At 39.4% G+C, this 26,140-nt stretch overlaps 2 protein-coding genes across 4 annotated transcripts in view; one reads left to right on the top strand and one right to left on the bottom strand.

The window, feature by feature from the left end:
* LOC114559735 (peroxisomal membrane protein 11A) overlaps positions 1-15,959 on the top strand; it is a 68,762-nt gene extending 52,803 nt beyond the window's left edge. For both annotated transcript variants that reach the window (XM_028584554.1, XM_028584553.1), the window contains exons 5-9: positions 10,852-11,069; positions 12,670-12,851; positions 13,078-13,155; positions 15,473-15,610; positions 15,696-15,959. In XM_028584554.1, coding sequence (XP_028440355.1) covers positions 10,852-11,069; positions 12,670-12,851; positions 13,078-13,155; positions 15,473-15,610; positions 15,696-15,782 — 703 coding nt within the window. In that variant the 3' untranslated portion in view covers positions 15,783-15,959. The remainder of the gene's footprint in view (positions 1-10,851; positions 11,070-12,669; positions 12,852-13,077; positions 13,156-15,472; positions 15,611-15,695) is intronic.
* Positions 15,960-16,948: 989 nt separating this feature from the next.
* rasef2 (RAS and EF-hand domain containing 2) lies at positions 16,949-25,807 on the bottom strand. 2 transcript variants are annotated; one of them, XM_028585089.1, is made up of 17 exons: positions 25,210-25,807; positions 23,483-23,635; positions 22,254-22,344; positions 21,835-21,930; positions 20,705-20,782; positions 20,507-20,622; positions 20,324-20,392; positions 19,798-19,879; positions 19,263-19,333; positions 18,974-19,163; positions 18,778-18,879; positions 18,107-18,251; positions 17,934-18,015; positions 17,667-17,781; positions 17,449-17,562; positions 17,261-17,337; positions 16,949-17,182 (listed from the first exon to the last, which is right to left on the bottom strand). In XM_028585089.1, the coding sequence occupies exons 1-17, from the start codon at positions 25,518-25,520 to the stop codon at positions 17,080-17,082; spliced, it is 1,995 nt and encodes a 664-aa protein (XP_028440890.1). In that variant the 5' UTR covers positions 25,521-25,807; the 3' UTR covers positions 16,949-17,079. The 2 variants fall into 2 exon arrangements, with proteins under 2 accessions (XP_028440890.1, XP_028440891.1); XM_028585090.1 differs by lacking the exon at positions 25,210-25,807 and adding an exon at positions 25,089-25,175.
* Between the last annotated feature and the right edge of the window lie 333 nt (positions 25,808-26,140).

Genomic DNA, 26,140 nt, shown 5'->3' with positions numbered 1-26,140 from the left:
GCATGTTAGTGTTAGTGCATTGTGATAGTGTCATGTCAGCATTCTGACTTTAGCATGTAGCCCAAAGTACTAATGTGTCTAAGTACAGCCGCTAGCATGTCTGTAGATGTTAGTCTAGTTCAGTGGTTCCCAACCTTTTTTCCTTGCCGCCCCCCCTACTCATGTCTAAGAAAAGCTGAGCCCCCCCGAAACCAAAGTTGAGGTAACTCTCGAGATAGAGCCTTACTTGCTTTTTTGATACAGAGGAGTTATCAGCACTTTTACATTTCTCCGCCATGTTTCATTCCTAAAATAGTGATGCCGTGGCGGCAGGAAAAACGAGGATACAACTAAATATATCGTTTTCATACAGACTTTTGTATACATTATATATTCTAATGAATTATCATAATTTGTTTAACATGTGCAAATATATATATATATATTTTTTTTTTTACCTCAACCTCAAACCAGATAAAGACTTGCGCCCCCCCTGTGATCTTTGCCGCCCCCCTTGGGGGTGCCCGGACCCCAGGTTGGGAACCACTGGTCTAGTTTATTGTTTATAACAACTACTTTTATCACTTTTCATGTACAATGAGTGCAAAGATTCTCCAAAAGTGTGTCATTATGATAATGGCACATTGCATCTCACCCCTCTCTACAATAACAGCAGCTATAAACACTTTTGCCTACCACACGTTGTACAAACTAGTTTGTTTCAAGCTTAGACCGGCCTTGACTCTCTTGTATCATGTACCCATGGCTTTGTGATCAAAGCTGCTTTCAATCTCCCTTGTCATTGTTTGAAAACAGAAGCTGTTTCTGGGATTCTTTGACTTCGAGGACCACCCAGTCCCACTCGTCATTTGTGGCTTTGAGAAGTCACTTCTTATTATGATTTTACAATTTAAGATACACATTTCAAACTGTAATGTGAGCAAAGACCGACTGTCTGGGGCAACTCATGAACCCACTTTATATATTTTGCTCATTTATAATTGAAGCAGATGGGATAGTGGAGGCGCAAGACAGTGAGACACTTTGTACACACACTCATAGAGTCTGTATCGACAGGCTAACATGCTAAATTTATCATGTTGTGTAGCAGAAGTAGCAACAACATTGTATCTAAGGAAATAAGCAAATGTGTCTGTAGAGCAGTGCGGTGCTGTTGCTGGGGAGGCATATGAGGTGGCGAGTGCTGCCCGCTGCGAGCCCAGAGGAAAGAGATTTGTAGCAGAGTGACAAGTGGTGTGTGTGTGATTGATGTGTGTGTGTGTGTGTGTGTGTGTGTGTGTGTGTGTGTGTGTGTGTGTGTGTATTATGGGATGAAGAGGTACTGTCAGTGTGGACGTGGAGTGTGAGTCATCTCGCTGTGGCGTCAGTGCTCCGTCATCAGTCGTCTGCAGCAGTCTATCACAAACGCACGCACACACAATAGACTTTCAAAATATTCCTCTCAAAGTTAATGACTGGCAGACTCCCACTGATGTCCTCACTGCAAAATCAAAATCAGATGTGCAGTGATTAAGCTGAAGGGATTAACTAGGTAGATCTCATTATAAATGAAACACTCTCAGTTGTTTGATAGCACTGATAAGATTAGTTGCACTGCGGTCATGTTTCATATTCCCATTCCAGATGGTGAAGGGCAATACAAGTGAGCGCATGTATAGCAAAACACTGCATTATCTGTGCAAGAAAACAAATCAGTTTGTCAATATAATAAGCCTGAAATTCCTTGTCAATGGGCTGCTTGTGTTTGCTTTCTAGGTTCTCTGTGATGGGAGTGACCTATGCCATTGCCACTTGCTCTGGTCAAGTAAAGTCAAGCCCTTCCTCCTAAGAAATGTGTCTCTTTGACATGATTGATGCTTCAGGTCTCATAGCTCTGCACAGCCATTAGAGAGAGACTAAAGGATCGTGCTAATGGCCCCGCTACATTTGCTTTACTCAGCCAGCAGATGCCGGCTGCTTCTCCGTGACAACCAGATTAATAAGTGAGGAGTTCAGTGTGCTGCTATTGATTCACAGGCTGCACAAGGAGGTAGAGCCGGCTGCTGCTGAAAGGAAGCTAGATCTTTATTGGTTAGATAACAGACACACTCTCACCGAAGGAGTCATATTTCTTGTGGACAGCAATATGACAGGAGAGTGACAGTGAATGATAATGATGTTTTTGTTTGATCTACACACACGCTGCACAACTTCAGAAAAGTCAGCATGTACATATAATGTATATGCTTGTAAATTACTCCTCAAATATGTTCAACATTAAAGACATGGAAGCCAGGTCTAACTGTACAGGTACACATGCTGCTTTAAAGTTACATCTTTATGAAATCATGAGTCAGTGAGCGTGATAACTGCTGTCCGTTTGTTGTGTGTTCAATTTGCAAAACAACATTTGAGACACGGTGACATTTTCTCTATCTGTCTGGTTTCGGCACATGCATGTGTGACAGCTCAGACTTAGAAGGGAAATTAGTTTTTGATTAATATCTCTTTATGACATTTATTCCGCTACCTGAATGTCATACATAAAGCAATGAGCAGCTTGTAATCACAAACGTTAATGTTCACAACTCTGTAACCACAGAGGGGGGGCAAACAGCAACCCTGTTGTTGAATAATGATGAATGCCACACCCACATGGTATGCCCAAATCACACTTTTGTGAAAAAAAATACATCTTTGATCTGAGTGCAAATTAAATTCCGTGTCTAAACAGCAAGCAAATAATGTCCACTGAAGTAGGCAGACATTTATGTGAAGTTTAATCTTACTGGAAGAGGAGGACTTTCATCTTTCAAAGAGAAGGATTTTTGGCTCCTCGCTCAGTATTTTTCGTAACTTAGAAAGCTTTGAAGTTCAGAAGTTAAATGCAAAACTGCCAGAGATTTGGTTTATGTAATCAGTAGACATAACATATGTGTAAAGAAAGAACCGAGCTGTCACTGCCACTACAGCTTCACATTTACCTTACGGAGACTCCACTGAAACTAAACCCCACTCCCCGGGGCTGCATGAGAAATTGCCACTTGACCGCACCGTACACACCTCAGAGACGTCTGCTTGTCCTTATTGATTGATTATGGACTTAGAGTCAATCCTGGGATAAGATATCTTCCACAGATAACAGCCAGGCTGATATTCTAGATAATGACCTATGGTGATGTATTCATGTGTAAGAAAGATTGCTCTCATCCACTCTAATGCAGACAAAAAGCTTTGAAGTTGTTTTTTTTGGAGGAAATATTCATCTATTCATCTAGATGCTGCTACACATCAGAGCCCAAACCTGTGAGAGATTTCAGATCATTGCATAAGGTTGAATTGGAAACTTGTCCTGCTCACCTGTGAGTCAGAGTAAAGCTGTTATTCTGTTTAACAGCTTTGAACTTCCCTTATTCACTCACTCACTGACTCACCCCGCTTTTGGTCTGAATGCTAGTTAATAAGACACTATGTATGCATGTATTATGTATGTACTATGTATGTAACATGTAAGCCATAACAACTTGATAAGTCTCTGGTATATCAGTTTGTGTACTTCTCTCGCATTGCTTACTGAACCATAGCATGTGTTTGTTAAAATGGAGTGATTAGTCAGTAGTGCCCATGCTAACACAGCATCAATGGTAAAGAGGTTTAATATATCAAGACAACTTTTGATGGTGGTTGTGCCTTCCACACATCAAGTCTGTTTTGATCAAATAATTTGTCTTTATCAAATCAAGTCAAATTATTTACTTTTTGTGAGTTCCACCAACCATTGGGTAGTGTTAATACAGGAGAAATTAAAGAAAATATAAGCAAATTAATTCACAAACCAACTTTTATTTGAAAAGATAATCTTGGAGTTAAACGTACCCTTTGGAGTTTTTAACTAGAGATGTTCCGATACCGATACCAGTATCGGTATCGGCTCCGATACTGCCTAAAACGCTGGTATCGGTATCAGGAAGTACTGGAGTTTATGCACCGATCCGATACCACGTAATAAAACCCTAAAGAAAATCTACATTAAAGTAGATTATTTATGTTCTTTTTCCGTTATAACTGACTGTCAAACTGGACAATAAAAGAAAGTACTGTGGCGTTCATCGTTTGTGTTTGTTCATGTTTCACAAAGATAGAAATAATATCACATCCATACAGGGATAGTAGTATACAGCTGTTAAAACATAATAAAATATATGACACACTGGTATCGGATCGGTACTTGGTATCGGGCGATACACAAGTTCAGGTATCGGAATCGGTATCGGGAAGCAAAAAATGGTATTGGGCCATCTCTATTTTTAACCACTAGTGATACACACTCTTGATAACGCTATTTCACTTAACAGTTAGGGGGCAGTAACTTAGCAATGCAGCAGCAAATAGCGGGAAAGAAGAAGACTGCTACCTAGCACACATACCTGTAAACAATGTAGGTTTTAAAACGGTCTAAAAATCAGAGTTACCAATCTTTTATTGGAAAGGAATAAAAGAAAAAAAAACTCATCGATTTATAAGCCTGCAAGGATACACACAATGCATTTTTATTAGAAACTGTGAATGTAAATATATATAGTAGTATAACTGTTTTTACATTTTTTGTGTACGCACACCTTCATGTTTCAAGGGGTCCCATTACACCCTTCCTACTGCAGATAACTGCTGTACTTTTTCTACTTAAAGCTGGTTAAGTCGTGTAACCAGAGTCTCTCTGAAATGGCCCGGCTGCTGCACATCCCTGCTAATAAACAGCCTCCCTGCAGGTAGTCCAGGGCTGAGATTGGATTCATTTTAACAGACTAAGGAAATCTGCTAGAGATTATATGGGTACTTTTGAGGAGCTCAGCAGCCAGGATGTAGGCAGTAGCTCCCCTTGATCCCTGGGAGCACAGTTTCATTGGCTCATTGCTGGAGGAGGAAATAAAAACAAAAAGGAGAGGAAAGCACATACAGAGGCAGCAGCTGAAAGGCCTTACAATGTTAGTTTCTAGATCTCCGGCTGTACTAGCAGGCTGTTTTGCTGCAAATTAACTAGAATGGCAGCAAGTGAGTAAAAACAGCTATGACATCTCACCAATGCCAGGATTAAAGCTAAGCTCCTTTGCACGAGTGTATTGGTGCTGTGTGTCCATCCAAGAGTCAAAACAGACACAACACTAAATGTCAGCAGCAGCAGCTGTAAAAAATAAATAAACAACCTCATAAATCCTTTTGGATTTAGTATTATCATACAAGCTGCACACCACATTTATCACGGTATATTAGTGCACTCTGAGGTTGTAGCCATGGAAACCAGTTTGAGGTACATCGCTGGCCTTTCCATCATTTCAAACGTAGAGCATGACGTCAAAGTGACCACTGTTTTCACTCTGTGGGAGTTTTTCCTTTCATTTAAAGCGGCGAGGGGCATGCTTGACAGATAACAGGGTGAGTCAGCGGCACTATCATACACCTTAATGAGGAAGTTTGCTGAGCCACAACACATGTATCAAATTAATCTAGAATGAGTGCATATCTTCCATGACACAGGAGGGAAAAGCTTGTCATCCTTATCACCTCAGTCATACGGACACAAGAAGAGTGGAAACATTTCCCTTTTAATGGGATCTGTTTAGAGTCACAATACGAGAAATGCAGCCACGTCACACAATAAAAACACTGCTGGTTGAGAAGCAGTGTGTGTCCTTATAAATATAGATTAGACATTTGTGTAATTTATGTTGTGTAGTTGAAAGTTATGGTTGAAGGGTACAGGGAAATTTATAAGAAGACACCCCTTTTTGTACAGATTAAACAAACAAGATTTAAAGTGTTAATAAGCTAGCTTTAGAGGTGCTGGTTGGCAGAATCAACCTTTGGATAGTCCGGCTACGGTAACGGTTTCCAGTCTTTATGCTAAGCTAAGATAACCACTTCCTGGCTGTAGCTTCATATTTAACAGACAATTCTGACACATTCTTGTATTTTAATTCCAAATAATTTGCGTCATGGTCTATAACAACTAGTTTTGATACTTGCTTAAATATTTCTAATTTCTATCTAGACACTTATGTACGTTGTTTTCTTGGTTACCTGCGGTAAACATTACCATGAATGTTGGCAGAGAAAGTCTGTATACATGAGTCTGTCTGTCTCTCAGTGCTGTCTGAGCTGCTGCCTCAGCAAACGTCTCATATCTTTAAGTCAGCCCTGATCTCTTCCACCCTCAGGCTGTGTCCTCCTGCTGAAGGCTCTGAGCCTAAAACAACCTCTCTCTGTCTCTTCTCACTGACCTTTTCTCTGGTTTAGGTCAGGAGGCAGCTATCCCAGTCATTTCTCTGCAAGATGGTCAATTAAACTTACAATAACAACTCTCAACATACTGTACCACAGTGATATACAAAACATTTAAATTTTTTTACCTACGTCTCATTAGAAAGTGGTGAAGCTTTAACAGGAATTTGAGTCTGGTATATTGGTATTTTCAAGCTCACAGAGGAATGTCAATACAATATTTCAAACCTTTTTGTTTATTAAAAATATATGAAAACAAATACCAATGTACTATCAATAAATTAATGTCTGTCAAGATCATGTTTGTGCGTGTCTTTAGGAGCAGGCAGGGAGGTCGGCTCTGCAGCCCAGTGTTAGGACGTGGACTATGGAGTTAGAATCATGCCAAAACCTCACACACACACAAAACGTGTTTTACTCACGCCCAACGATTCACAAACAAACTCAGTGTGGTTTGCAAATACAAAACATCATTCACAAACTAATGCATTTTGTTCTGCAAATAAGAAACCTACCTATCAAACAAATACAGTATGTTTTACACATACAAAAACGTATTTCTTCAATGACAAAAAATATCCTGCAAGTACAAACTAAAATCCTTCAAGTACAAAAAAAAATCCTTCAAGTACAAAAAAAATCCTTCAAGTACAAAACAAATTCTACAAGTACGGAAAAAAAAATCCTTCAAGTACAAAAAACTGTCACGTGACTTTTGGCACTAACTTTCCGCCTTGCTGATCCACACACAAATGCAGGTAAATTTTGTCCAAATGTCCTGTAATTCGCACTCCACAACAGCAACAGCAGGTGGCGCTGTTAAGTCAATTTAAGCCTACCAGGACCATAGATATATACACGTGGATTTTTTTAAACGTTATTATGGTGCATAACTTACTGGAACAAAACTGAGCAACGTGTTGTTGCTGATGACAAAACCTCTGATTATATATATGTATATTGAAGCGATGCTGGCGTTAAAGACCCACTGATCGTTGTCTGATTCTCTGAAATGAATGCCGGCATTGCATTGTGGGAAATCGGCTTTGCATGCGCCCAACTCTGATCATATCGTGTTCTGTCTTACAGCCTACTGTAATATTTCACCAGTAATAAGACCAAAATAATATTATTAAAGTAAAGAAATGCATACTATGATAATATCTACATATATGTTGCTAGATGTAGTATTATAGTTTAAAAAATATCAAAACAACAAAGCCGCTTCCCTGGCCGAAATAGACCGAAATAATAACATTAAAAGAAATACAATTAAACCATGATAAGATCTGGTGAATAAATGTTGATTAAAACAGCGGTTATTGGGCTAAAAATACCAATAATATCAAAGCTGTATACAGCTTCTCTGTACAGAAATTAACGTGCTGTGATCAGGGAATCTTTGCGTAGACCACGGATTTTAGTTTGTACTTGCAGGATATTTTTTGTCATTGAAGAAATACGTTTTTGTATGTGTAAAACATACTGTATTTGTTTGATAGGTAGGTTTCTTATTCGCAGAACAAAATGCATTAGTTTGTGAATGATGTTTTGTATTTGCAAACCACACTGAGTTTGTGAATCGTTGGGCGTGAGTAAAACACGTTTTGTGTGTGTGTGAGGTTTTGGCATGATTCTAACTCCATAGTGGACCTGGGCTAAAGTTGCAGGTTCAGGTTTCGTTGGGATCTTGCGGAGGGATCTCACCCCGCTGACCAGCCACCGCTTCCTGTTTGCTCTAATAATGCCCCGGGGGCTCATTGGCTGAGCTCAGCGCAGCAGCACACTGGTGTGGCGCTAATCACCAGTGACCCACATGACACCGTAATACTTATAGATCTGTCAGCGCACTGCATTCTCAGATTACACTCGACAGCTCGCCAGCCATGTCCATTTTGTTTAATGCTCATGAAGGACGCTCTGCTCTCCCCCTTACTCAGTGTGTTCTGTATCCTTTAGTGTTTTTGTGCTTACTGCTTGTTCCTTAGCTGCTGAGCTTAATGAGATAATTCTGAAAAGGTCACCTGTTGAATACTGCATGTGTAAGAGTTGCTTTTTGGCGGGCAGTAAGCAGGCAGTGTGTGGGACTTGTTTCCTTTGTAGGATAACACATAATTTGGGATTCATGACGTTTTGATGTGGCACATTTAGTTTGCAGCTGTGCCTGCATCGATTAATAACAAATGAGTCATCACTTCTCATCTAATGTGTCCTGACCTGTGTGAGTCATGAGCAGCAAAGTGGTTGTGTTACCTCTGTATAAATAAAAATCTATATCTAATGATGATAATGACTAAGGGGGTTTGATGCTGAGTAATTTGCAAACCCAACACTGTCATGATTTCAGATACGGATTAGGAAGCGGTATCGGAAATACTAGAGAGCCAGGATTCTCATTCCACTTCATCTGCTCTGATAAAGAGCACAAGCTCAGTATAAACTTGTTTTCAAAGCACAGACTCTTGGCGTGCATTATTCAGTAACTTGAAACCAAAAGTGGCTTCAGAGGTAAATTGACAGAAGTCCATTTAATCTGAAGCCAGGCACTAGCAGTAGGCAGGACGCTGTGTGTGTTATTGTTATACGCCCCACACTGTTGCATAATATGCAGCCTTCAGAATATTATGTAACATTTGCAGATAAGAGTAGAGAAAAATATGCAAGGACAACAACTAGCTACAGTATGTCCATGACAGACTGTGCAGTGGATAATTTGGTGATAGTGTCACATTCTTGGTACACCATAAAAACGCATAACATTAGCAAGGAAAACGGATCCATCTCTAATAGTCAGTATGAGGCCCGTTTTAGAAAGACTTAACGTTACCTGGTGAGACCCAAGCCACGTGCTGTACGTTCTTCATAAATTAATCAACTGTCCACTTCCTTGCTGCCCTTGAACGCCTGTTACACAACTCATCTCTGATACTCAGTAAACATGCAGTGTTATGCAAAAACAAGTAGGCAGGACTAAACACTGGCGCCAAATATAGTTTAGACAGTCTTCTAAAAAAACTACATCTTTAGCTTAGCTTTTATTTTGCACAATTTAAAATGAAAAATAAAGCACATAATTTACAGTTAAGGGAGAGACATAAAAACCCAATGGGCTTATTTGCAGCCTCCACCTAAATAATGTTAACATTTCACAATGTTATAAAGAACACAAAATGAACATACAGAAAATATGACTAAATAATAGTGATTAAAAAGTAATGATAACAAAATATATGACAATATCAAAAATATAAACAGAAAATTAAATAAAAACAGAAAACATCTACCTTTCCACGGCCCTAAACCATAATGTCTCTGAACGCTACTTCTTCCAGTGCTGAGCCCAGGGTTCCGGCTCAGGTTTCGGAGGCCTCGGCTCAGCTGCTGATTTCACACTCCTGTGACAGTGAACAAGGTCTCCAGAGAGGAGAGGTGAAAGGGTAATCTGATCCCACCTGCTGAAACAGCCTCCCAGTAACTGGGGATACAACTAATTCTGTTAGACAGGCTGAAATTGCCTCATGGACACAACAAGTTTGAATAACTCATGACCTGACACAACTCCCAGTACTATCACTTTGCAACAAACAGTCACGGGGGAGGGTCTGCGGCAAGCTTAACCTAATTCTGTGTTGAACTTATGTTGAGTTCATTAAATTGACAGGATGCTCTTTCAAGTTGAATTATTTTGCTTTTTTACAGTAAAATAACAACTAGTCACTCATGTTTGTATGTTTAAACATGCAGTATTTCTGTAATTTATTTGTTACAATCAATAATGTAAGCCATTTCAGTGCACAAAAATGTACTCAAGCTGCATCTCTCTCTCTCTCTCTCTCTCTCTCACACACACACACACACACACACACACACACACACACACACACACACACACACACACACACACACACACACACACCTTTAGAACCAGAGCCTCCACAGAGTAACTGATAATGGACCATTGTGTGCCATGTGGTCACATGAGCCAGATGATTGAAAACCAAATTAACTTTCCTTCTGAGTGACTCTTGAGTAAGCTGAAGCTGCCGGCAGCTCACAGGTTCATACCAGTTTCAAATTCTTGTCTGCTTTAAGTGAGTCGGAGTCACTCAGACGTCTTTTTAAAAAGGTGTTGATTTTAAGGTGTGTGAGCTGTTTGATACAGTGAAATGATTGATACAGAAAGCATCTGAAAAAACACACGTATATCATCAAAAACTGCGTTTCTTCAGTTCCAGTTCTAGTTTGCATGTGTTTGTAGAAATTCTTTAGAAACACTCGGGAAGGGTGTACAAAACTGAGTCATCACTTCAAGGAATCTATCTCCTCTAGGCTTTCTTAGTTTTGAACACACCACAGCGATGCATTGAGCACCATAAAACACTGTACTGTGTTTTGAACACGACCATCAAATTGCATGCATGAGTTACAAAGCTTTGAGTTTGTTGTGCAGGGTGTTGACCAGCTTGTTTCTGCTTTTCTTGAAGCTGGCATTTGGATTTGATTTAAATAATCTTTTAAGAGATGAGTGTGTGGCTCTTTTACTCTTTGCCCTGTGATGAAATTGATCATCTCTTTGTTTTTATCTTTGTGCAGAGAGCCTGATATTCCACCCTGGGCTCCTTTACTCTACCAGCTCCAGCTGCTGGACATCAGAAAGAAACCGGACCCGTTAACTCTGCCCATCGCAGACCGCATCCGCATTGGCAACCAGAAACGAGAGCGAGGAAACTTTCATTTCCAGAGGGAGGAATACAGCATGGCTGCCAGAGCCTATTGTATGGCTCTGGATGTGCTAACCACACACAGCCTAGGTAGTAACCCAGCATCAAAAACGGAATTTATTCATAGAAAATATTTCCATGATGTTGCAGTACCAGGAATGTGTTGTAGTAGTTGATGTGAGCATTATCTTCACAGGAAAAAGCAAAAATGGAAATAGTAAACACAAAAATGAACACACACGCACGCACACACACATTAGAAACCTAAAACGCAGCATCTGATCGAGACCTTAAATACAACATTTCCTTTGTCAGTCTCAGGCCACCATGACATAACAGTTTAGAGCTCTCCTCCAGTCTGCCATCACACTAATCGCACTATCACCATGCAGAACCACATCTATCTGAGCCGAGTGCAACGATACATGTTTTTGCTTAATTCTTTTGCATAATCAAAGCTTATCAACTTTCATATTATTTTCACCTCCTTAATCACTCTAATCATTGATGAGGCAGGGTGGGCCAGAGAGGAAAATGTGACTGAAAAATGAAGAGAAAAAACATGGACTGCTTCATAATGCATCAATGATGGAGGACCAGTGAGTGAACTCACTGTGGCACTGAAGAGAGAAGTTTATCAGGACATCGAGTTCATGTAATTAGTGGATTAGAAGATGACCAGAAAATAAATATTAATAACGATGCATGGACACCAACATCTGAACTCTTTTTGGGTCATTTTGGGCCCATCAGACTTATACAAATACATTCATGACACATGGAGATTATAAAGCACTCTAATTGATTAGCCAGTAATCATGTGCAACTAAACATGCACTCACATAAACATTAGACATGATCACATTCAATCTTTGGCAGATTTTTATCAAGAATCTTGCAGGTAACTGTCTTAATGGAAGTAAATACATCAATGTGAGTAGGGATTAAGTTTAAAAGCATTAATAATCCCATAATCACATTTGTCTTTTTTTACCAAATCTATAGGGGATTACCAAAAAAAGGAAAGAAAGAAAACCGTAAAGAGATTTTAACTTATAATTTTTTACCTAACTCTGCAGTTGTTTTGGATTTCTGACCCGCAAATTTGTTGGTGTTGTTCACTCTCACCGCTCTCATCAACCACATTAACAGCTGTTTCCAGCTAAACAAAACTCAGTACACTACCTGCTCACCACTGCACAGCAGACGGACACATTTAGCAACTAGCTGGTGAACACAGTGGAGCATTTAGCAGCTAAAGAGCCAGATATTTCCCTCAGGAGTTGGTAGAGACCGAAAAAAGAGAATTTTGACGGTAAAGTATAATAAAAAAGACCTGCATCCACACAGATGTGGTCCCAGAGCTGCTGACATTTATCACCCATCATACTTGGGGCCATCGATAAAAAATCCTTACTCTGGTCACTACTGTATTCAGCTGGACACGTTTGGGTGTAATGATCAAACCATACAGCAGGGACAGTGACACAATATCCAGCTGAATAAAAACACAGAACATGAACTATCCTTATAATGACACCTGACGGGAGTTTCTCTTTGAAAGTTTGAAAGATTTTAGAATAAGTTCTCGCCAAGAACTAATCTGTTTTGTGTCACTAATAAAGAGACTTGCATGAAATGTCCACAGCAGAGCAGAAGTCAGAGGTTGTGTGTCTATGTCTCTGTACAGATGGTGGCGACGGCGGCATGAAGACGGAGGAGGAGGAGGTGCGAGACTACCGGGTGAAGTGTTTGAACAACCTGGCCACTGCTCAGCTCAAACTGGAGCAGTACTGCGAGGCACTGCACACCAGCCGCGACGTTCTGACCCTCGAGCCAAACAATGTCAAGTCTCTTTACCGGGTGGGAAAGGTGGGGGCCCATCCTGTCGTGTTATTACTGACAGACAACATGTCTGCATCTCATTAGATCCTTAACAATCCATATATTATTGTAGGGAGAGTTCCTGAAAGGAAGAGGAATTTGTCTAAAATGGGATTAGATTGAATTATATTGGAGAAAGAAATAGCTGCTGCATTATTTCTCTCTGTTTTCTGCCAGCATTGCTCACACTGTACGGTTCTATCTTTTCTTTCAGCTCCAGTCAGACATGGGTGAATACAAAGAGGCGATGGAAATGCTAAAAAGAGCATTGAAACTGGAGCCGGCCACCAAGGTGAGAATATGTGGGTGAGCTGGCCCATCCACCTTGTCACATTTCTTTCAAATCTGCCCGTGAATTCCATCCATATCACACACACACACACACACACACACACACACACACACACACACACACACACACACACACACACACACACACACACACACACACACACACACACACACACACACACACACACACACACACACACACACACACACACACACACACACACACACACACACACACACACACACACACACACACACACACACACACACACACACACACACACACACACACAATTACAGCCACCAAAGCCACCATCAGTCAGTACAAATAAATGGTGGCCGATGAAATGTGTGCTTTTATTCCTAGATAAATTATCAAATATGTTGTAGTAAAAGGTTAAAAGTAAATTTCATAATTCTAATTTCAATGCTAAAGATACACTGTCAAGTCTGGACTTTTATTTAACAGTGAATAATTGTGTGGTCATTTACGTGACGCATCCCTCATGCAACTAATCTATAATAAATCTAATATTATATACCTACCAGCATCTGACAATATGACATACATATTTGAACAGCCTGCTATATCCCAGCAGATATCCAACACTAGAATTTAAATAAATACACATAAACACCATGTATATGTAACATAAACTTAATTCGACACGTCTACAGCCATGCTAATGGTTCTGTAAATGTCAGCATGCTAACATGTTGATGTTTAGCAGGTAGTTTACCATGTTCATCATCTTAGTTTAACATTTGTCATTTAGCTTTTGACACAAAGTACGGTTGAGGCCGATGGGAATGTCAGTTTTACAGGTTTTTGGTCATAAATGTAAGTATTTGACTACTTGAAAATGAAATTTTGATCTTGTGATGGCACTGGGAGAAAAGTTAAAGGATCACCAAACGTATTACAGTTCATCCTGAGGGGGACATGAATGTATGTACCAAATTTCATGGCAATTTATCCTATAGTTGTTGAGATATTTCCGTCAGGAACAAAGTGTTGGACTGACAGTAACAAATAAACACTGTATAAAACAAACAACCCAAAAGATTCCTTTATGCACCAATTTGCATCAGTTAACACATTGTATGTCTGATTCAGTTTATGAAGAAATAATATAAAGTCTATAATCCATATGAAAATATATACAGAAAATGCAAACAACAAAACAAACCATTATAAAATCTCAATCTGGAACATTTGAACTGTTTGTTGCACAAAGGACAGACAAGAATACAATTAATTTAATTTACTATCTCATTAAGGTCACAATAGTTCACAGAATTTAAAAAGAAAGTCGTTTACACATTAGCCTGAAGAAAAGAGACGATCCCAGTGAACTACTTATGTTGAAGGCCACCTTTGTCTTGTTTGTGTGATTCATCTAATCTGCCAAATCCTCCACAGAGGATCTGACAAACTGCACATCTGGCAGTGTACAGATGTGACCACACTGCTCAGAGTTGTCCGGCAAACTTGGTTAAAAATAGCACATACACGAGCTAAACATTGTCACTCTGACGCCCTGCGCTCCAAAAGTAGTAACGTGAAGGTCAGAACGAGTCAGAGTCACGCTTGCAGCTACAAAATAGACTCCACACTATAATTAAGACTCTGGTGTACAAGTAATCACAACAAAAAAATTACAATAATCTCAGTTTATGAACATTATTTTAGTTCACTGCAGCCTGGGTCTGATTTGGAAGAGTTTATGAAGTGTGAGGAGTAAATTTCCATCAGCTGTTTACAACACAGTTTGCTAGTGTTACAATGACCTGACCCATACGGCACACTGCCACCGTCACAAATATGTCTGGTCTTGTCTAGACAAAACGAAAATATCTGATGCTGTGGTAATTACACCCTTGTCTCAATGCTGGATTAAACACTGACTTATTTAGCTGCTCTCCGAGAAAGTTATTGCACTGCAGTCTGTTCATCACAAAAACAGATGAAGCACATGAGGTCATGAAGCACAAACAAGAATGCAAGTATTGCTTTCTTTTATTTTACTACCTATAATGATGAATCTAATGCAAGTATTTACAAAAATATGATATCATTTGAATGGACATTAAAGATAAAGTGCATTTTAAAAGCAAATGTATTGATTATTATGATTTCTTGGTCTACTTGTGAGGCTTTGTGTTTTAGACCTCTGCTCTCACCTGCTGGACATTTTTAAAACTGCAACTTCACCCTTTTCTCAAAATAATAGGTTTCATGTTTGTGTCTCCTTTCCAACTTTAGATCTACAGAAAGCAGCTTTTTCACAGCACTGTTTTTGTTTTTTTTCCTTTAGGCGATCCACGTCGAGTTATCTAAACTCGTCCAAAGGCAATCGGGCGGCAAAGATACTCAGGAATGGAAAGCTAAACCAGCAGAGCTGCTTGGGGAGAATATCAAACCTTTTCTGATTCCTTCTAAAAATAAACCATCTGTAAGTAGTAACAGAAATATCTCTGATGTTTTTTTATTCTGATAACCAACAGACTGGATTTTGACAGACTGTTGTTGTGTTTTAGGGAATTTCCTGGAAGTTTATACTCCTAGCTTTGGTTGTGGCCTTGGGCAGCTTAGTGACATCAATGATCCTGACTGCAAGAAACTGAAATCCTCAACAGGAAGCACTTTGAAAAGCCTAATCACCATCGTCATCATCAGCAAAGTTTGGGCTCCATTTTTCGTTAGTTCACTTGAAAAAAAGTTTTCTACTGTGAAGATGAGAAGGTATGCAACGCAGCCTAAAGTTGTATTAATGGTAGAACAAAGTTTCACTGAAAAGGTGTACAGAGATTATATATATATATATATATATATATATATATATATATATATATATATATATATATATATATATATATATATATATATATATATATATATATATATATATATATATAAATAAATAAATCTCTCTAGAGCGATTTCTGCTGATAGATAACCCTGAAGTTTCTAACACTCATCTTTCCAGTTACAGTATGTCTGTTTTATTTGGAAAAGGGAATGAAAAAAAAAAAAAGGAAAATATTATGGTATCAGATACTGAAACAAAAGTGGTCGTAAAACTTTTGTAGAGACCGTAACCAAACTGCAAAAAAATATTTGATCAGGCGTTGAAACTAATGAAATACTGCTTACACTGATGCTTAATAAAAATGTTTAAAATGTACTTTGTCTTTTTTCTCAAGAACCAAGTTTGGTCCCAAATGTAAGAAAAGCGCATTTATTTAAAAAGAATATTTCTTCCATTATTTAACTTCAATCTCAGTTTAGGCATCAATGTTCCTTACTTATTTACTTCATAAAACTACTACCAAATAAATAGAAAAAAAAAAACTAAGAAAAATATAAGTATGATTACATTACGTACATTTATAGTTGTACATGTGCAATTTGCCAACAATATAAATCTTCATTTTGATCAGAGAATTAACATTTATGAAAATATATTTAAGACTTGAAAGTTAAAGCTACAATGTGTAGTTTCTGTCGCCCCCATGAGGAATTCTAAGTATCTGACAAAACTGTCAGCGCGTCCACATGATACAAGCCTTCCGTGATCGCGCAGCGCCCCCATCCCTCCTCCACGCAGTTGCTAGTAGCCAAGGAGGACACGGAGGATTAAAAAAACATGATGGACTCTTTAGAAGAGGTAATCATCTTCACACGAGCTTCTGCATGGGAAAGTCACTGAACGACAATCTTCTGAACATAGCCATACTGAGAAATACAGAGTTGTGTGGAGCTGTTAGTCTTAATTAGCTTTGTAGCAACTCATTGGGCAATGCCTTGAATGTAACGGACGTTCATTAATATCAAAGAGTTCAGCTTTAAATATTTAATTAATTAAGGTTAAAAACATGTAAGAGAATTATATTCTCAATCGTATCTACTGATATCAACCATCTATAGTCCACAGCAGGCGTTGAGAGTCTTCTTTGGGTTGGATTGACTCAGTCTGACCTGAGAATTCGACTGCCGCCTCAGTTTGACATTTTTCTTTACTTCTCTGTGGGAATGGAAAACAAGTCTAAGTGTTGCCATGGTTTGTGAAGGAAAAACTCAAACTTTCTCTCTGGCTTCCTACCTCGCTAGATGAAGCACAGTCTCCACAACGTTGGTTCCCTCTTTGGCACTCGTTTCGCAGAACAAGGCACCGTATGCCTGCAAGAAAAAAGGAACGGCATACCTGAATGAAGTCTGTTTATTTAGACACCTGGAAGGCCGGCGTCTGTCTAAACACTGTTCCATCAGGTGGAATGAAAAGTTACACACCTTGGCCAACTTCTCTCCGTGCAAACTGCTCACACAGCTCCCCTCTGGAAGCTGCTCTCGGAGGTCCACCTTGTTTCCAATAACACACATTGGGATTTTCTCGTCCGTTGAATCCTGTATAAAAATCAAAAGGACATTGTTAAATATATTCCTACTTTCAGGCATGGTCATTTTTTGTGTCATTCATTCAACATGTCAATGAGCATTTCCACAGTTACCTGAATCTGATCCACCCACGCTCGGACGTTAAGGAAGCTGCTTTCTGAAGTAACATCGTAGAGGAGCAAGACTCCGTGAGCTTTGCGGAAATAGGACCTAGCAATACTACGAAACCTACAATCAAAAGAAAACACATTTTTAGTCTTGTGTATTTTCCAATCTAGAGTCTTTATTAAAAGAACATGCTGTTGAAAGTTTAAATTGATAACTCCATGTTTTTCCTGTTGCTACTTCCTTGAGAAACACCATGAGAGTCAGTGCAGTACCTCTCCTGTCCGGCTGTGTCCCATATCTGCAGGCTCGTCTTCTCTCCATCAACAAGCATCCTCTTCATTTGGAAATCAACTCCTTACAACCAAAAAAAAACCTGATTTAAACGTCTAAACTCAAAAAGGTGTCAGTGTTTGATTAAATGTGATGGGTTTTCTGTGGCACCTACCCAGCGTTGTCTGAATATCTCCCCTGAAGTCGTTGAGCGTCAGTCTCAGCAGGAAGCTAGACTTTCCAGCTCCTGCGTCTCCAGCTAAAACCAGACGGTACATCGGAGCAGGTTCCTCAGTTTCTTCTATGTCTGCTTCTAAAGGCTTTGGAAATGCATCAAAAATAACAAGCTTACCCAATTTTATGTGGAGAATATTTTGTTTGTGGTGTTTATTATAAAGAAAGCATTCATTTAGTTGAGTGTGAAGATTTATTTTTGACCTAAGTAGTTTGCCTAAACTCAAAGGGCCATTGTTTTTCCCGGAGCTTTCGATCACATCTGTCAAGTACCATATTTAGTTCACATGATGATAACTGAACAAACCCAGTCTGCTGATGAAAACTGAGATGTGGTTAAAACCTTGAGTGAAGTTTTTTCCCCCCAAACTAATTTAGTTACTGTTAGCCAGGAGGCTGTACAGCAGTACTTTAAGCTAAATGACATGCTCAAGAGGTCCGAAGTGGAAATGAGGGGTTTTTGAGGGGTCATGATAATGCCACCCCAGAGAGTCAGTGCGGCTGATAAACTTTAAATTTTTAACCAAATGTACTCTGGTTTTAACCTAGGAGTCTCATACACTAAATCACTAAAATTAATGTTTACTGTTCATGCATTAAAAGCCATTGTACCTTTGAGGAAAATGCAGACAAACGTCTTCGTAGGGATGATGCAATAGAGCTTGCCTTGCTAGGAGCCATCGACACTGTAGCTTCAGATTTCATTTCTGATACCTGTAACAGACGCAGCAAATACTAATTTAACGTCAAAGCTCAACAGCGTATTGGGATTACCTGACCAACTATTGAACCCAATGTGTGTTCTGACCTCCACATCAGACGGGACATACGAGTAACTGTGGTGCACCGTTTCCACCGAGCCCCTGCTGTCGTCGCTGTCGTAATCACTGGCTGAGCTCTCCGCTGTGTCCATCGGTAGCGACACTCCACTGTCCAGGTACCTATCAGCCCAGCTGGCCACATGAGGGAAGGTTGTTTTGCTGGGATCCGGCTCAGAGCTGCACCAGAGAACCGACACACACGCTTGTCTTAGCTGTGACAATGTAATTCACTGAGATCCGTCCGCAGATTCACACGTGTGTAAAAACTTGATATACCTGCTGTGGTTGAGTGTGCTCTGTCGGAGGGGCTTCATCCTTCGGGCTGGGATTTCATTTTGGGGAGACAGCTGTTGAGCAGATTTGGAATATCAGTGAGAAAACTTTTTGTTTTTGTTTTTTTTTACATTTGAACTAGTGAAAACAATTTACTGTCAGCTTCTATCTGATGTAGAGCCGGTGGGTACAGTGGTGTAGTCTACGTGATACGCAGGTATACGCAGTATACCCAATAAGAAAGCTCCAGGATTTCCATATACCCACTTAAAAATAACACGCAACACCATACTTTCCATTATATTTTTTTCTTCTTATAAATAAAAAGGTATTTCCACCTCAAATTGGTGCATAAGTTTATTGGAATACAGGAAATGAAGTCGTTGATGCTCAAGACTTCCCTGGGGGAGGACACACATATACATATACACACACACATATACACACACATATACACACACACATATACACACATACATACATATATATATATATACATACATACATACATACATACATACATACACACACACCTTACCCTCCTTTTAGCGGCGACAGCTTCACTGGCCAATGCAGAGCGCAGCCCGTCATTACTGTCATACAGCTCTTTGTTTGTTTCCCTGATGATGTGTTCAAGGAAATACAAGGCAGAGTCACATACATGCACAAACATTTACCTTCATACAACTGTTGTGTGGTAAACAAGTTCTATGGACAATTCATGGAGCTCTTTGTATGTGGTTTAACTTAACCTGGATGGTATTTTCCAGACTGGACAACAGAGTGAAAGAAAAATAATCACACATTGGCCATACTGCATATCTCAAAACCAAAATTATCTTGCCTGGCACCAGATACCGCCAGACGTAAATGGGCAAGAGGATTTTTTAAATTTTGATGAACCAAACTTTTAAAACAAAAGATGGTAATTATTAACTTTTTATGGTAGCTTTCAATTGCAGTCCAACTGCATTCTTGATTGAGACACTCCTCCACCCCAAAAAAAAAAAAAAAAAAAAAAAAAAAAACACTAGGCAGCTTTATCACATGAAAGACAGACTTACTGGAGAATCTGAATCTGATTGGAATAAGATTGGTATTCCATAACCATCCTCTTCAATTCATCAGTTTCTCTGTAAAGAAACACAAGCCACATGTACTGGATGTTGCACTGGATGCTGGATTGTATTTTGTGTCAACTGACATGAGCTGAGTCGACCGAGCTGAGCTTTAAGACACTGCCTCACCTTTCATGTTGAGCTTTCTGGTCTGCGTACATATTCTTCAGCTTGTCCAGCTCGGAGTGCAGGATGGCAATGTTTGTCTGGGCTTGCAGCAGAGAGGCTCGCAGGTCCTCATTTTCCTGTGAGGAGATTTAGTGAATAAGTAACATTTCTACACAACATGCATGTGACTTTAAAACAATCCCATCCAACATGACGTACCTGTGAGAAAGCACTGATCTGTCTGTTCAGTCTGACCACCTCCTCTTTTGAATTGTTTAATTCAGAGTCCTCTTGGCTCTTAAGAATACATTAACACAAGCAATTTGTCAACAACAGTGTTTTAATAGAACATTAAATAAAAAAAAAACACAGGCATTTCCAGACCTGTAGTTATGATCTAATTATATGCCCCACAGTTATTGCATTTAAATTGTTTTATTTACTGTGATATAGAGGGACACCGGGAAGGTTTTCCTCATCTGGGTAATTAATAGAAGAACACTGCCATGCAATCAATAGCTTAAGTAATTGTGTTTACACACTTTAATTAAATTTGTGATATAAATCATGATTGCTGTGAGCAGGTTTACTGTGGAAACGGCTTTCTGAAGATGCGCGATGAAAAGGAGAACATTGCTGAGCCTCTTTAACCTGCTTGATGTTGGTTTTCACTATCGGCAATCGTCACCTGTATTGGAAAGTTGTCGGAGAAAACACAAGCTGTCCGAGTAGACCAATCACAGTTCCGTCTCGACATGCTGTCTATGTAAACACTGTAGCCCTAACGCACATTAACTCCAGTTTAGCCTACAGCCTAGCTACTGCAGGTACATGCAGAGGCTCTGCTGCTGCGCCGTAACCTTAAAGTATAAAGCTTTAATATAAACATGCGACTACTTCAACAGAATTTAACATTATAGCTCATTTGTCTTAATGTTCAGATGCTGTAAAAATCTATTCAGTAACGTATAGCTGTTTAGAAAGGAAAGGATTGTAAGCATAAACTATGGGAGCTAGCAACAACAGCATTCCAGAAGTTGTATACATACAGCGTCTTATGAAACATGACCCTCTATGCTTGTCCTTGCACTAACTGCATCACTAATTCCTCAATCTGACTACCTTTCTCAAACTGGATATTGGATATTAGATCTTAGTAGGTCTATTAAGGCGCTCTTTCAAAAGGTCACCTAACAAAATGCAGAAATTAAGCCAGAGCTGCACATTGCAAGAGCTTTTGTGTTCCCTCTCTCTTTTTCATGATGCAAGAAAACATAATTATCATCTTCATACAATCTGTTTACCATGAAGAAGAACAAAGTAAATGCATATTGTGTGGGAAAACCTACCTTTAACAGTCTGTCCACAGTTGCATGCAGGTCTGCGACCTTGTTATCGTGCTTCCTCTGCATAGTCGCTATAACTCCTTCCATTTTCTTGCGCTCCTACAAACATGAAACCAAACTAGTTAGAGGTGCAGACCGGCTCAGGCCTTAAAGAGGGGCTTTCATCAGCCTTAACAGAGGCTCTTTGTGAGGAGACCTGCAACCTGCTGCTGTGTGCTGCACCACAAATATGCAGGTAGCTCACAAGAACCAGTGAAGAGAAATTTCCACATTCTTTTAGTCCATTTCTTGGTGTACCGTTTGTTGATTAAATGCAGCTGCTTTTACAACAGCCAATTTATTTGGTTTCATTACATTTCCCTTTAATCCTATGAATCACAGCAGCAATCATCCACTATGAATACTGCAGGTATCAAACTTACCTCGTCTCTCACCCTCTCCTCTGTTCTGGCAAGCTGCTGCTGTATGTCGTCCTCCAGTTCTGCCAGCTGACTGTTGTTCATCTCCTCAGCTCTGTTTAAACAGACAAGTACGTTCAAGTTTGTGCTGGCAGCCTCAGCGCTGCTGAATCAAAGCAGGTTTTCCATCAGTAGTCCAAGAGATTAATACAGCAGACAACAACAAGAATTCATTCACCTACAAACAATGATTTGACTTTAAACGTGCAGCAGTTATTTATTTCAACATAGTGGAAACATAGGTACAACAGATGGTATAGTCAGTTTGTAAAAGGACTAAAAGTTTAAGTCTTCCTACTTCCTTGAATAAGGAAGATCACCTTTCTCATGCTGTGTAGTTACTGAACCACAGAAAGAGCTTAAAAAAAAAAAAAATTATACACATTCCAATGTGTAGGAGTGTTTAATGTTTTTCCTTCCCTCTAGTCTAGTAGGCTAAAATCAATAAAGGTAGCTTTAAGTCACGCAGCAAATCCCAGTTGATGTGGTGGACTCTGGGGAATCAAGGTCCAGGGTTATTCCAGCATCTCTGTGGTTTATAGCCACAAGAGGGCAGCAGTTCACCACTGCTCTGTCTTTTTGCATTAAGCACAATTAGGATTATTCAATACATTCTACAAAACTAAAAACTAACTGTCCAACACGTTATATTTTAATCATTCACTTTTAAATGCCAATACTCAGTGTCACTGCTCATACACACATTATAGCCACATAAGCTGAACATTATCATCATTAACACCTATGTGACGTGGCTTATTGTTTAATGGTGCAGTAGGTAAGACTTATAAAACTAACTCTCATATTTGCTGAAACTGACCCTATGTTCGAGTAGAACCTACTACATGAAGTAGGTAATAAAAAAAACAAAAAACAAATAAATCTGGCTCCTCTGGCAACACCTACAGCCTGTTCAGATGCACCAATCAGGGCCGGGGGGGGCGGGGGGGGGTTGTCTAACTGCGAGACCATTTTGGGCTTTAGCGGAAAGGGGAGGGACTGAGAAGCTGTCAATGTTCTTTTTTTTTTCCCCCTCACTTTTTTTGGCTAAGTCCTGGATCTTCACAATCCTACCTACAGCACCTTTAATTAATGGCCCATTATTTTATAATCTTTGTTTCTTTCTGTTTCACAGGTCAGATGTTCTGAACTGTACTGACCCCACATTGTAAAATGCTGACAGTTGTCCTCACCTCTTTAAACTGGTCTCGAGCTGTTCACACTCTAGTCGGTTGTCCAGGCTTTGACTGATCAGAGAGTGGATGATTTCCTCATACTGCTGCAGCAGAGTTGTGTTTGCAGAGGAGTTCATGGCCTGGTAAAGATCAGCCAGCTGCTCCCTGAGACTGTGGGAGGAGAACAAATAGTTACTGGCAGCAATGAACAGGTCAGTGCCATGTTCTCAGTGTCATACTCCACCCAAAATCTATCTTTATAGTATCAAATACTCATCCCTTGTGGGCCTGAAAGGCGGTAGTGTCATAGTGGGTAAAAATGATCAAAACACCAATATAACCTTCTCATACCAATATGCTCCACTGGCAATATCTTATGCTCAGTATGTTTGATTTCGCCACAACATAATAATAATAATAATAATAATAATAATAATAATAATAACAACAACAACAACAGTAAAATATTAAATTAGATCAAACCAATAGAAGCAGCATACTTAGGCTTTTTTTTCAGAATGTAGAATTAAAACATTGTCTAAAAACATACACTTTGACAGGAACATTTTATTTAACAAATAATATTAACAGGTGTTTCAATCCCACATGGATCATCATTACTCAGTCTCTCGCTCTCTCTAACATGCATATCTACAACAGCTTGAATTTGTGTTGTTCTACCTGTTCTTTATAAACTTTCACACATAATTAACACACGTAAGATAGTTAAAGTCAATCTGAACTCTGGTTAATAATAGTAAGCTTTCAATTTGTAAATATTAACTGTTCATGGTCAACAACTGGTCATTTAATGTATAGCTTATAATAGAGGATGTCTTTTTTCTACAGTTTCCTCTTCTTCAACATGGTCACTTGTTACCATTTGTAACAACTTTTTTTTTTTTTTTTTTTTAATAAGAAGCCCATTTAACATAGAACATATGCAGTCTAATGCACATGAAATACATCCTCCTTTCATGAAGATAAAGAGAGGTGTTCATTCAACGTGGCTATAGCTATAGTCCACTCCTTTTAGGCTTTATTAAATAAATGGTAGCTAGATCAACACCTCTCTAAAACACATCTTAACTCAATGTCCATTAACAAGCCTTTTCGGGGGCTTTCATTCACATCTCACGGTCTTCATAAAGCAATGGAGGTTGGTTGTCAAGATGATAGCCCATATATCCTATACCACCTGTTAATTGGGGCACATGATGACGATGAGCTAACTCAATGACAACAAAACTAATTCCACACACTGAGCAAGCTCAGTAAAAAGCTAGTAACGTTAGACCTCGAGTTAAGATTTGTCATTGTATTTTGTTTCTCATTTATACACAGACCATTGTGGGAAAAGTGATACGGATAATAATAATAAAAAAAGAGTAGCGCTACTGTTTAACCGACAGTCTGAGCTAATTTAACATAAACGTTACACCCCTATGACTAATCTGTGCGGCCGGACAGAGCCGTTAAAGCCATATCAAATTAAACCTTGACGCTTTTGTGTACGGCGTGTGCGTCACCAAGACAATCCGACACGCTTGAGAATAATGTAATAAATCCCTGTTTTAGCGAGGTAATGAAATTAGAAATAAAAAAAAGACGAGTAACAGGTTACCAGCGCAGCCGTTAGATAACATTTAACGGACAGTTACTAAGTAACATTCCAGAAGCGGCAGTCCGTAGCCGTTGGCTAAACTTGGCTAAATCTTTGAGCGAGCAGCCGGAAGTGAGTTTACCTTTCAGAGAGGAGCGACTCCGCATCTATCCTGCCTACAAACTCTTCCCACGGACAGCCTTGGGTTTGGGACGAACCAGCACCAAAAGACGCCAAGTCCAGAGTCTCCGAAACCTCCTGAAACCTGGACGAAAACATGCTGTAGTCGATGTATCCGCCTTCGTCTGCGTCGAACTTGTTGAACAGAGTTTTGATCTCAGTTTCGGAGACGTTGAGCTCCCTGCATACAACGGTGAAGTCCTCGTACTCTATTTTACCGGACTTGTTAACATCACAAGCAGAAAATAACCTCCGAAGGCTGGGTCGGTCCATATTTGAATTAATAAAAAACACAAATAAAATGTTCAGTTAAAATTCAAGCCGGCTTCTCTCACGAACTGATAGGCTGACAAATAGGCTGCATGGCGTGGCAGCCAAAATAAAAGTTTCAATAAAGGTCTCACAGAGGTACTTTTAAGAGCCACTCATTGGTCCACATCTCAGTGTAGGCGGGTATCATCCGAATCAATGGACCCTGTTACGACCCAATGTGCCACTTTCTACCTGGATTCTATCAGGCACTACCTAAATTTATAATTATTTGTCTTCATCCTGAGTTAGATGTCATCCCTGTGTGCACTTGGGCTGTAATACAATAGAAACACAACAGATACGCAGGTGCTGGCCTCTGTTTACTTTTAAGGTGTGTGGTGCATGAGTTTTATCAGACACTCCTGTTCTCCTGGGTTTGCAGTGTGTTTCTGACTCCACCCTACATTGTGGCCCCTATGGAGATTATGTAACAGATTCATCTGCATAAATAATAAGACATTTTACTTATTATAATCATGAGCCATTCAAATGAAAAAAATATCCATTTGATCTTTATTTGAAAAATTAAAATAAAGTGCTTTTTATATACAATACAAAAACAAAAAAAACAGTAGTGATGT

This window comes from Perca flavescens, chromosome 8 (genome assembly GCF_004354835.1).
Source record: "Perca flavescens isolate YP-PL-M2 chromosome 8, PFLA_1.0, whole genome shotgun sequence".
NCBI lineage: Eukaryota > Metazoa > Chordata > Actinopteri > Perciformes > Percidae > Perca > Perca flavescens.
This window is presented reverse-complemented; position numbering and strand designations above follow the sequence as displayed.